Below are 13,194 nucleotides of genomic sequence, written 5' to 3' on the forward strand. Positions count from 1 at the left end.
CCCAGCCCCTGTGAGGGGGACGAGCTCGGTGTTTCCACCGCAGACATCCAGCCCTTGGCACCGGCACCTTGTGATCCTGGCAAAATCCTGAGACTTTTGCACATGGGTGAGGAACACTGCTACTTTCATGAGAAATCAGAAGGTGATGTGTGAATGTGTTCCAGTATAATTGGAGTGCTTATTGACCATCTGACTTTGTTCAGCCATAATGTCTTTGTCAGTTGTCCTTAAAGAAGTAGGAAACCTGTGCAGCAGCTATAAATGGTGAGTCTCTGAGAGTGCCAGCCCAGATCAAATGGGCTTCAATTCCTGGGTCATGGGTCAGGAAATAAATGGGAGACACTTCTCCCTTCTAACCATCTTTGGATAGATATAATTTTTCGTGCAGGTATTTCTTGAAGTCAGATTTGGTTCAGAGCTGTAGCCTCTGCAGCAAGGGCAGCTAAAAGGTTAAGATAGTAAAGAGATTAGAGGCCTGTTCCCCCTTCAACCAAATCCCTGTCGGTAAATATAGCTGAAGGGAGCTGGGCAGCACTTGGTGAGACTCCCCCCACTTCCCTTCTGTTCCACATTGCTTCTCCCTTCTGGATCTCAGCTCCATGTCAATCAGACCTTTTGACTTCCCTGTCATCTGACCAGAATGCTGCGGGTGTGTGCTGCAGTCTAGAGCCTGAGCCTGCTTGTGCCTGGTGTCAGGTGAGAGCAGAACTCCTGCTGGGTGGATTTGGGGATGGTGTATTTCCAGTCATGTGCAGGTAGACCCTGTGTGTGTGTGTAAATATATATGTGTGTGTGTGTGTGTATCAATCAAAATCTGGATCTTTTTAAAGGGATTTTTAAGGGATTGTTCTCCAGTCTTCACAGCTTATTGTTGCATTAGTGGCTGGATGGGCACAGGCTCCCATTTGTTTTCTCCTGAACAATAACAGAAGAGTCATAGTAGCTAATAGTGTTCCAGAGGGACACTGGGATAGGTCTGTGCATGCACAGGACCCAGATGTGACTATCTGAGAAGTTTTGACTCCAAGCAAACACTCGCCATCTCCCTTGCACTTACAATATCTGTAAAATTGACTGGCATGTTTGGATTAGTGAAATGAGGAAAGTGCAATAGCTGCACGAGTTGTTGGAATGCTTTCTTTTAATATCTTAGTGATACTGCTAATGCAGATTCCAGACACTCACATGTGGGAGTTTTTGTTTGCTTGGACCTGACATTGATACTAGCAGAGACTCCAAGTTTGGGAAAAAGCTCCCAGATAACATTTCCTTGCAGAAATAAGAAACTTCTCTGGGTCCTTACAACATGAGAGTACAATTCTGCCTCCAGGAGTTTTATAATATGAAAGTAACTATTTTTTTCAAAAAAAACCCACCCCAGAACTCCAGAGGGAAAAAAGGAGGCTGCAACAGCTAATTGATAGGGTTGCTAATGAGAGAGTTTTGATTCGGTGGTGCCATGTCTGAACCAGTACAGTTAGCATAACGCAGGGAATTTCCTTCCATCCAGTTTGACTTCAAAGACACTAATCATGGTCGTTAAAACCTGAGACTTTTCTTTGTGATTATGGCCAAGTGCAAGTGCCTGTGCTCACAAATCCATGGAATAGGGCACAGGGTTCACTCTGCGTTTGGAACTCTCCTTGTTTGCGTGGTTTAGGTATTGCACCATGGCAGAAACGCAACCTTTTGGCTTAGTCTATAAAGATAAAAATCCGTATTTTGGCCTTCCTCATGGAATTTGGCAAATTGACCTGGGAGGCAGCAAGGTCTTGGCTGTGCCTGCTGGAGCTGATGCTGTGGCACTGCTGTGGCGCCCGGAGCAGAACACGCTGTGAGCACACATTCCTGTGTCAGCACTGCCGGGGCCAGCTGGGAGGGTCAGAGCCAGCCTGGATTAGACCTGGCGCAGCACAGGGCTCGGCTCCCTCGGCTGCTTCATCCCCAATCCCCTCCGGTCTGCCTGGCACCGGCGAGCGCCGCACACACTCTGCCCGGCCACTCCAGGGGCCTCTTTTGTCAGCCCTCCCCCCCTTCGACCCCTTTTTTTTCCCTTTACTGTCACCAATGTCCACAAGGAGTCGGCCATGAAATCTGTGCTGATTGGCGTGATCCTGAAGGGAATTTTTCTGCTAGCAGGTAACGAGATCTATCCAGTAATTGCAGTGTGTCCTGTTTGTGTGGCTGCCCAGGGCAGGGAGCTGGTGTGCGATCAGGGGGAGCTGGAGGCATGAGGAGGAACAGGGACTGATTAGAGAGGAAGAATGTTTTTATGTTGAAGAGACCTAAAGTCTTGTTTTGGAAACTTTAGGGCAAGGAATTTCCTTGTTGCACAGAGCTGACAGCTCTGCAGTCACTGTGCAGCAATTGTGCTGGTTCAGACCTGAGGCGTTGGAGGCTCCTGTGTTAGTGCTCAGGTGAGCACTGGGAACATGCAGGTGCCTCCCGGGTGGTTCTGAGCAGTATTAGTTGTGATTTTTACAGGTGTTTTTACAGCTTTCCTTTTCCCTTTAGTGATTTAAAACTCCCTGATGGAGCAGTAGTAACTCGGAGGACAATCCCGTGGCCGGTCAGTGCACATCCCACCTCCTCCCGCTGTCCCCGCAGCACGGTGGGAGAGCAGGCAGAGCAGGGGGTTGCCATGGAAATGGCAGTAATTGTGCAAATATAATTGTGTCGGGGTCCGTTTGTTGCAGCTAATTCTCTTCTCTCCCCCCCCTCCCCCTCCCTTTTTCCTTTTGATAATAATACAATCCCTAATTAGGATGCAGCAGGGAAAGGTTGTTAGGAATTCAGCTGCCTTACGGAGAGGGCAAGCAGGGCAGCCCCCCTGAACTCCTGTGTTTCAAGGAGTAGACCTTGTCCTTCAAGGGTTTTTTGGTATCTGACAGCTAGATTGGAATATTTCCCTTCGTCTGTACTTGTTCTTTGAACGTCTTATGTATCTGTTGCATTATATGATTCTTACTGTATGCAGTGAATCTTTGCTTATTGATAGCAGTGAATCACTCCCTGCATTCAGGGAGTGGTGAGCTGTATGGATTTAATCACACTTGCATCTACAAAACAGGACTGTTCTCCCCGCGGTGGTGACACTATGAATGTGTGAAGGATTTGTGTCTGAATGTACTGCAGGCTGTGAAGGCTTCAGGGACTGCTGAGTGTTTCTCACCCAGCCCCGGTGGGTTGTTGGCTGGGGACTCTTCCCTCAAACACTGCTGAATTACCCAGAATGTTTGGAAGTCCTGGTCTCCAGATAGCAGCCTTTAAATGCCACTTGTCTGATTTTCAGATAACAAGTTCCACTGGTTTGCTATTGTTAGTCTTTAACTAGATAAGGAACTCATTAAATGTTTCAAAGTCTCCTAAGGATGTAATGAATCAGATCAGCAACATTGCTTTTACTAGTGATGGTTCAAATCGTAGTAAACATTTGAGCTAAGGAATTTAGAGGGAACAAAGGAGATTACTACCTAAGAGTAACTTGTTCTTGTAACTTGTTTTTGTCAAAGGTTAGTGCCCCACCTTTTATTTTTGTAAATACACCTGGAAAGGGATGCCTGTGCTGCTCTTAGAGAAATAAATCAGGTTTGAACAACTTAATATCTACTTCCCAGTGGGTCTGCAAAGACAACTGTCCAGTCTTGGAGAAGATTGGAATAATGGTTATCCAGGAAATGATTTGTACCTTTGGAACATGTAGTGATGTATCTCTGGGTAACTGTTCAGCAAGGGGTGACATTGGCTTCTAGGAAAATATTTGTTAGCCAGATTTTAGATTGTGCAGATTTTGCACAGTCTCCTCTGTTATCAGACTGTTTTAAAAACTGCTCTGAAGTCAGCTCTGGCACTGCCCTGGCTCTTAGGAGGGCAGGAAAAAAACCCCATCCTCGTGCTCTAGCCCCAGGAAGGCTGTGTGCTGGTAGAAAAGGGACAGGGATGAAGATGATGCTGGTAGGTTTGGTTCTGGAAGAGCTGCCCTCCCCTGCTGCAGAGCATCTCCTGGGCCTGTTGGTATGCTGGGAGGTTGGACAGCAGTGTGTAAAGACCTGATGTGTCAGCTGCTTCTTTTCACCCATTTCAAACAAATAATCTAAGAAATCAAACCAGCTGCATCCCATGGGAAAGCTTTGTGTTTAATTAGACACCAGCCTGGGGTTGTGCACTCACCCCTAGGGACTAATTTGCCACCTGGTGTGAAGCACTCACCCCACAGGTGTCTGCTGGGGGCTGGGTAACAGCCCAGGCAGGTGTTCTGCTGCTGCACAATGGAGAGAGCTCACTGATCAGAGGAGACCTGGTCAGGCTGGGAATGTGGTATGGGAAAAAGGGCCTCTCCCCTGCCTCCCAGCCTTCTCAGAAATGCAAAAATTCACGGCATCTCTCCTCTTGTTATCCAAACCAGTGTTATCTTCCCATCCTTGCCCTGGTAAATATCAGCAGCTCTGACCTGAAACAGCAGCATCTCAAGGGTTTGGGACTATCCCAAACTCGTCTTTCCCCATACAAGAGTCTCTCCCCTTAAATCTGACTGCACACCCTCTTACAGTTTGGAGAGCCCTCCAAACCCACTCCACATAGTTCTACTGCTGTACTGACTTTTCTCAGTTGCAATTGAAGTCTTCCCATCTTCTCCCAGTCTGGGATTCTCCAGGCCCAGAGCTGTCTGTTATACTCCATTTATTCCAACACATTTCCTTCACAGCTTTGTGCTGCAATCTGAATAGAAAGGATTGAAGCCAGTCCTTGCTGGTTCCTTTACAGGTCAGGTCACCCCCAGGTTCTCTGTGCAGTGCAAGCTGAGCAGTAATAGCTGGAGGAAAAGGCTGTGCTGAGGTAGTGTTAGCAACTCTGAATCTGAGCTGAGCTCTTTGTCCAGGCAGGTGGTATTGTCCAAATTTGGTGCTTTTATACAGGCACTACAGAGAGGTTCTCTTCTAGTTCACATCAGTAGAGAGAGCAATGTCCCAGAGGAACCCAAGGCAATGTTGCCTGCAGCTCTAACATGGACAGTGGACAATTTGAAGCTGTCTGCAGAGCTCACAGTGGTACCAGCACTGACACTGGGGCTGACAGAGAAGACAACTTGGGTAGGGTTGGGTAGTTGGGTAGTACCCCCCAACAGCAGGGACTAACTGTGTGCAGCTCTGCTTGTGAGGGGACAGATCATCAGTGCAAATATACAAGAAGTCTGTATCTTTGCTAAGTGTTTATTTTTAATCACATATCAAGTCCAGCTCCAGTGCCCCTAATGCCCCATCTCCCCTCATCTGTGTCCCCAGGCAACTCTCTAATCTCTGACATGCACATTCTGTCTAGTGGCTTTTCTTTACAAATGTCCTTTGTGTTTTGGTTCTCCTCCTTTGTGTGTGAATTCCTTCTTCCTGCTGCCCTGGTTGTGCTTGCTGGCTGGATTCAGGTGTAATGCTATTAGATTGGGATAATCCATGCTTGGTTTATCTGTGGGACTGTCTCTGAAGATTAGTGAAGACCAACGTTATGGGCTAGATAAAGCGAACTGGTTCAGAAGGGCTCCTCTGTCAGTCTGGAGATGCTCAGGAAAATGACAGCAGATTTTCATTAGCCAGATTTGGTGTAATGGCCTGTAATTTACTTGAGCCCAGTTGGGATCCGTGTGCCTGGAGGAGACAGAACTGCAGTGCAGGACTTCACCCTGTTTCCTTCTGCAGGGCTGGGCAAAGTGAAATCAGCTTAGTGCAAGCATGGCAGAGTGCCTGTGGAGCATGTTTGGTTTGTTGTTTGGTAATGCATTGAGGTTTGTGAGTTTTACAACTGGTGGGGTGTCTCTGAATTTGAATTTTCTTAACTGAGGCTTTCCGGTAACTTCCCATTTTACCTCTGTCTGCAGCACTGGTGCCTGGAACATGCTTAATTGGAGTTGTCTGTGCTGTTCTCTTCCTTTAGTGCTCTGAATATTGACTACCTGTGGTGTGTGAGTTTGGGAGAGGACAGCAGTCTGTGGGATGGTGTGGGCTGACAGGCTGAAGCTCTATAAATAGCACCTGGGAGGGCAGAACAGAAGTTTGGGGTTCCTGCTCTTACATCAATGCCAGGAGCCTTTGCCGTGAGCGTGGGGCTCTGCTGGCAGCTCTTTCCTGAGGAGAATGGCTCACAGAGCAGCAGTGCTGGGGAGGGAGGGCTGTGCCTGGCAGGCAGCCCTGGGGAAGGGAGTAGCAGTCCCTGCAGTGAGATCCCATCTCTAAATCTCTTTCGCAGGTGTGGAATGTGCTGTTAACATCAATGAGTGTGAGGAGGGTCCCTGCAAGAATGGAGCTGTCTGTGAGGATGGCATTGCTGACTATACCTGCCACTGTGCCCCTAGCCAGGATGGCATTGTATGGGGAGGGAAGAACTGCTCTGTCAAGCTCACTGGGTGCCAGACACACGACTGCCAAAACGAGGCCTTGTGCATCCCAACCTACCAAGCTGAGAGCCACGGCCACCTGTGCCAGTGCCAGCCTGGTTTCTATGATGCCACATGCTCGACACCAACAACGTTTTCCTTTGCTTCCAGAGGGTATCTCCTCCTTGAGCTGCCCAGGAGCAATCAGAGCGGGAGGGACACAGGAGGAGAGCAGCCTGCCAGCGTGTCCCTCCGCTTCCGAACCAGCTTGCCCAGCGTGGTCCTTTTTTACCGAGGCCATGAAGCTGAGTACTTGTTCCTGGAGCTCTTTGATGGCATTCTGCATGCAGAGCTGAAGAGGGAGGATGTTGGGTACCCACTGCTCCTGGAGGGGCTGAGAGTGGATGATGGCCAGTGGCATAAGGTGGAAATTGTTGTGCACAGCACTGTGCAGCTGAAGCTCTGGCATGACTCTTGTGACGCAGGCGTCTGCCTGCAGAGCTCTCCTGTCCCACCTGGCACTGCTTTGATCCCACATGCCTTCTTGAACCTGTATGTTGGAGGTGCTGAGGATCCAATGGTGAACAACACATGGAGCCAGCAAGGCTTTGTCGGCTGCCTGGAAGACTTCCAGGTGGATGCTGAAGTTGTGCTCCCGGAGGATCTGCCGGAGAATGAGTCCTCCCTGGTGATACCAGGCTGTGAGCGGACAGAGTGGTGCCTCTCCCAGCCCTGCTTCCATGGGGGGCTCTGTGTGGACCTTTGGACCACCTTCAGGTGTGACTGCTCCCGGCCTTACGGAGGCCCAGCTTGCTCCTACGGTAAGTGCCATGTGATTGACACCTGCCAGCTCCAGATGCACTAGAAGGGGCATTGATGCTAGCTCGAGCTGATGGGCATTTCTGTTCTCTTCCAGAGCGTCCAGCAGCAACATTTGGCCTAGAGAATTCCACCAGCTTTGCCTCGTTCACCCTTTTGGACAGCCTGGGTGCAGACTTCAACATCTCCTTTTTCGTCCGGAGTCGGAAGCCCAACGGTTTGCTACTGCAGATCAGCAATGAAACAGGCCCCTGCCTCACCCTGTATCTGAGGAATGGCAAGCTGAGGATAGAAATGTCACCTACAGACACTGTGATGTTCCCAGAGAATGTGGTTGATGGCAGAAGACATTTGGTAGCTCTGTCATTCCAGGGAGGCACTGTTGGTGCTCACCAGTCCGACACATATGTGGAGCTGGGACAGGTCATAGCACAGCCTCTGTTAGCTGGTTCTGAAGTGTACATTGGGGGACACCCAAACCCAGACAGCACTGACATGTGGGGAGGCTATTTTAAGGGCTGTTTGCAGGACATCCAGCTCAACAGCCACCAGATACAGTTTTTTCAGACTGAGAACTACAGTCTGCCAGAGGAGCTCAATGGGATTCAAAATGGAAATCTTGTGAGTGGCTGCATCTCTGATGACACCTGCAAGGTATGCCATGTCTCATGTTTGAGTGTGCAGTTGTTTATTATAGTTCTGTGATTGCAGAAAAGTTTGGCTGTTGCTGATATCAGAAATATGAGAAGTTGGGGTTTTAAGTATTGAAGAACACATGGTCCCATGTGCTCCCACATCACTCAGTATGCTACAGACAATTGAAACACTGAGTTTTCCCGGGCTCCCCTGTGACTTTTGTGGTTTTTAGAACTTGGGCAGTGGCTTTTGTGCTGCTCATCTCCATTTTGCTGAGTCCACACATGTGTTCCTGACTCCCCTCTCTAACCAGTAACCTTGCCAGCTCCTCCCTTCATCCTGTTTCAGTTGCACAACAATCTCTTCCCACAGGAATGTGACACTTGAGCAAGAGCAGCTGAAGGAGCTGTCTCCATGTGCCCGTAGATCAGAAGTTGGCTCTCCTTTATGCCACACCTCATGATGGGGAGGCCATATTACCTCATTTTGCCCTTCTTGTTCGTGGTGCTATGAAGTATTGTCACACCACTGGTATTAGAGGTGTCCTTCTAGTGACAGGACTTTGTGAGGTTTTTGGGAGCATCACAGCTTGTTTCACGTGTTCCTCACCTCTGCTTTGTGCTTTGCCATATTGGTGGAATTCCTGTTGGCCACCAATGTGCAGAGGAAAAGGTGGAGGCTCAGGAATTTCTTGTACAGAGACCCTTGTGCTTCCTTTAGTGCTGTGGAGTCACTGTTTCATTCCCTTCTCTGTTGATTCAAACACTGCTCAAACTCGTCTTTGTTGTCACAGTTCGACCAAATTCTCTTAGGCCTAAAGATAAATTACACTGCCCCTAAATTGCCCTGTTTTGTTTTTCAGTCTGAGCCATGTCAGAATGGTGGCAGATGCATTGTCACTTGGAATGATTTCCATTGCAGTTGTCCAGCAAATTTCACTGGGAAGTTTTGTGAAGAGAGAGTCTGGTGTGAAAGTGACCCTTGTCCCGAGGCCACCACCTGCATAGACGTTGTAGCAGGATATGTGTGTAAGTTCTGTTCTCCCACTTGTGTGTTGGCAAAATCCCTGATGTTCCCTGTGTCTGTAGTTAATACTCCTAGTTTGTGCTGTTGAAATAAGCGTAAACACAAGCTGCAGAAAGGAAATGGAGTGGTATCTGGGTACACACTCTTGCAGGCAGCACAAGCTCTGTGGGTTTGCCCCAGGTGTGACAGAGCATCACTGGATCTGTTCCTGTGACTTGATCAGGGAGGAGCCTCTATCCCCTGCTGAGGAGTGACTGCCCAGTGTGATCATCAGTGATGGCACTGGGGCCGTCCTGCTCTCTATGACGTTCAGCCATTTACAGACTCCCAGGTTACTTCCCCAAGTAGGACCTAATTAATATTGCAAACGTGTTTGGGTTTTCTCCTGAGATAGAACCACGGAGAATGAAGAAAACTAGTTATCTAATGATGCCCTGATGTGGAGGAGTGTTGTCTGGTGGCTAGAGGGTGTCCTGGAACTCTGGGTGTTGGGATGTTCTCTTCTCTGCCTCAGCAGCTCTGTCTCTATCACTGTTCTGACTTAGGCTCTGCTTTTCTGCCAGTCAAAGGGGAGTAGTTGGATATTTGTGCAGTGAGGCCGACAAGTTAAAATTGCTACACAAGAGCAGGATCTTATCATCAGAGGTGCAATTGTAAACAGGAAGAGCTTTAAGGCTGGCAGCAGCTCGGCCGTAATCCTGCTCACACTAAGCTTATGTGGTTCTTAGGGAGAGAACCTGCCACGCGTGTGCCTTTGGTCTGTCTCAAACATGACACCAACTGTCTTTCAAATCCTTCACCCCTTTATTTATAGGTCTGGCTAATGCAACATTTAATAGTTATGCTGCCATTGAATTTACCACCAACACCTCAGTGACCAGAACCCTGAGCAGCCTCCATATGGATTTCAGAACCAGGGATGAAGATGCTGTTTTGCTTCGGGCTGTGGAAGAGGTGGATTCCCTGCTCATAGTCATTAAAAACTCCTCCCTGCTCGTTGACATCAGGAGTGGGAACAGCATCGAGGGCGTCAGGTTCCTGAGCCCGCAGGCCGTCGCGGACGGGGCCTGGCACAGCCTCTCTGTGTCCATGGAGGAGCCACCGCGCCGTCCTCCCGGTGGCTGGTTCGTTTGGACGGGTCTGTGAATGTGACTCTGCAGGGCAGTGCTGGGAACTTGGACTTCCTGAAGAACAATGCACTGATCATTCTAGCTGAAAATTTCACTGGCTGCTTGGGCCAAGTGCAGATCGGGGGCATCTACCTTCCCTTCACTGCCCACCCGGGGTACCCCCAGCCAGAGCAGTTCGTGCAGGCTGTGAGCAGGAGCATCCAGCTGGGCTGCTCCGGGGCCGAGGTCTGCGCTCCCAGCCCCTGCCTCAACGCCGGCACCTGCGAGGACCTGTTCAACGCCTTCAGGTGTGCCTGCAGCGCGGGCTGGGGCGGGCAGCGCTGCGAGGCCAACATCGACGACTGCCACTCCAGCCCCTGTGTGCATGGGGACTGTGTGGATGCAGTAGCAGACTTCCAGTGTGAATGCTTCCGGGGCTTCATCGGGAAGAGGTGTGACATCAACGTGGACGATTGTGTGCGGCATCAGTGCCTGAATGGAGCCACCTGCGTCGATGGAGTCTATGGCTACTCCTGCAAGTGTCCTCCTCAGTACTCAGGGCCTCGCTGCGAGTAAGTGCCTCGGCCGGTGGGATGCAGTGGTAGTACTGGTACAGCTCCTGCATGTTCTCTGGGCATGCTCCAAGTAATACTCTGGTATTACAGATGATTTGTGAGCCTGTTCCCTACTTCACCTGTGTCAAACTCCTTCCTAGCAATACTAACGACTGTGCTCATGACCCTCACCAGCCCCATCCCCCCTGAGCCCTTCCCCAAAACCTGACTGCTCTAAAGGCTGTCCCTTGCTTTTCCCAGGTGGCCGTTCCCACCTCAGCAGTGTGGCAAGAACTTCACCTGTCTGAACGGTGGCAGGTGCGTCACTGAGAGCTGGGGAGCCAACTGCTCCTGCAGGCCAGGCTTCATGGGAAGGAAGTAAGTGCTGGTTTTGGAAGGACTGAGCAGGATCACACGCTTCATCCTCATGTATCTGTCTGTTAACCATGCAGCTGTACACTAGCTGTTACTTTGAGCAGGGCAAGCTTGAGGTCATCCAGCTGACAACACAGTGTTTTTGCAGTGTGAACTGCTTCCAAGTAGTTCTTCTGCCTTGTGATAGTTCACTAAGTGTGCTGGAGACCTGTGCTGGTTCAGTCCTGCAGAAAGCATAGCAGAAGGGTTGGTGTGGATTGGGGGGAAATTTCCTGTTGTTGGACCTCGGAGAAATCATGTGAAAAAGATATTCCAGGCCCTTTTCAGATAAATGAGGCTTTTTTAGACTCTATGATCTTGTGCTCTATGGCACAAGAACATATATGACAATTCTAATACATTTTCCTTTCTAGCTGTCAAATTAACATAAATGAGTGTGATCCGAACCCGTGCCAGAACGGAGGAACGTGCCAGGACTCGGAGAACAGATACGAGTGTGTGTGCAGTGCCAGCTACACCGGAGAGCGCTGCGACATCAACGTAAGCACCTCCCTGTCTGCCCTCCACAGGGAGCTCTGAGGAGCCAGCACTGGGCTTGGTAGGGTCCTCGGGCACTGGGCTGCTGGTGAGGCTGTCTCTGCATGTCCTGCTAAAGCACAGTTAGGGAATCAGCTCGTACCAAAGAATCCTGAAGTGGGAAATGTTTTTTTCTCTGCAGTGCTGCTGCATGTTGGCCTCCAGCATGTAAACAACGGCAGCAAATACCTCTCAGTATCTGCATGTGCTGCCGTGTGGCTTCTGGGGCTGTCTCTGCACATTTCTGTAGATTTCACAACTCTTTGGGTAGTAATCCAACTACTGCAGTTGGCCCAGTTCTGGAGAATGGAATTTCAGTTGGCATTATATCTTGGACAAGAGTTACAAAGCACCTTCCCTTTCCAAAGATCATCTGAGTGGAAATGGATGTGTTTGGAGAAGGGAAGCTGTTGGATGAAGTTGAGCTAGAAATGGTTCAAGTATAAGTGCCTGTAAGTAGGAGAGCTCCTGTGCCTGAGGTGCTGAGGTCCCATGGGCAGGCCTGGGTGTGCTGACCTGTGTGCCATGTGTCATGTGTGAGGCTGGGATCCTTCCTGGGCAGAGCTCTGCTCCAGGGATCCTTCCTGGGCAGAGCTCTGCTCCATACCCTTGCTTTCTCTCTGTAAAGCTGTTGCATGGGCAGGTAGCATGTCTGGTAACCTGGGAATGTACTAACCCATCCTGCATGGAAAAGGCTGTGTGCCATGGCGGGGTTTGCTGCTGTTGCTGTTACTGATAGCTCTGTAATGCATGTGCCACAGGTCACCCTGACATTTCCAGTTTGCATGCGCAGACTCTTCCAGGCATCTCCATCCCCTCTGTCTCAGGACACTTCTTGTGGACTCCTTGTGTTGGTTTTCATCACTCTCCTTGCTTTTCTCAAAAGTTCTTTCCTTTCCCTCTGGAGAGGCCAGGCCCGTGGTGAGGCAGGGGAAGTTCTTTCCTTTCCCTCCGGAGAGGCCAGGCCCGTGGTGAGGCAGGGAGGACCACTCCATGGTGCTGGACTAACCCACCTGCTGCACAAAGCCACAACTAACCCAGCATGTCCCTTGGGGTGGGACAGGCTTAGAGAATCAACCTGGACTTGAGGCATTTGAAAAGGGAAGAAGGACTTCCAGGTCCTCTGGGAATGTTCCTGCTCTGGCTCGTGACTTGCGCACAGACAGAATGACATCCAAAAGCTGTAAATCATCCAGCTCGAATTGTTTTGGGTTTAGCTGTAAAGTGGCAGACACCATTGTTAGCAACAAGAAATATTTCTTACTTTTAGGCTTATTGTAATTTTAAAGCTTTCTTTCATGATACAAATTCCGGAGTTGATTTAGTTCTTTGTTGTTATCTTCCATGCCATCCTTAATTCCATCAGAATCTAGAGAATTCTCACTTCTTTCCTAAGTACTTGGTCTTTTATCATCTTCATCTCCCATCCATCACCTTTTTAACATCATCTTCCTGCTGCAAGTTGCCTTCAAGTCTGTTTCACAGATTAACAGCTCAGTAAATTCTCTGCCTTGCTGTCAGGGGCATCATTGAACTTCTTTTAGTACCATTCCCCTGCTGGGGGAAATTTTTGGGGGCTACTGAAAATGACATGACTTTGCATTAACTTTATAGTTTGAATTATTCATTTTTACACCATTGGTCAGATCTTTCCTGGTGTGTTTTAGTCTGATACTGGTAAAGAGGCTTCTATAAAGACTCTTCCTGTGGATGCCGAATGTATTGGCATTTACAT

General features: G+C 49.3%; 1 protein-coding gene across 1 annotated transcript in view; it reads left to right on the plus strand.

The window, feature by feature from the left end:
* Positions 1-13,194, plus strand: part of LOC103800709 (protein crumbs homolog 2-like) — a 30,469-nt gene that overhangs the window by 15,798 nt on the left and 1,477 nt on the right. The window contains 7 exon segments of the mRNA XM_009073092.1: positions 6,238-7,185; positions 7,281-7,837; positions 8,682-8,847; positions 9,660-9,944; positions 9,947-10,526; positions 10,770-10,886; positions 11,297-11,423. Coding sequence (XP_009071340.1) covers positions 6,238-7,185; positions 7,281-7,837; positions 8,682-8,847; positions 9,660-9,944; positions 9,947-10,526; positions 10,770-10,886; positions 11,297-11,423 — 2,780 coding nt within the window.

This window comes from Acanthisitta chloris, unplaced genomic scaffold (genome assembly GCF_000695815.1).
Source record: "Acanthisitta chloris isolate BGI_N310 unplaced genomic scaffold, ASM69581v1 scaffold12544, whole genome shotgun sequence".
NCBI classification, from domain to species: Eukaryota; Metazoa; Chordata; class Aves; order Passeriformes; family Acanthisittidae; genus Acanthisitta; species Acanthisitta chloris.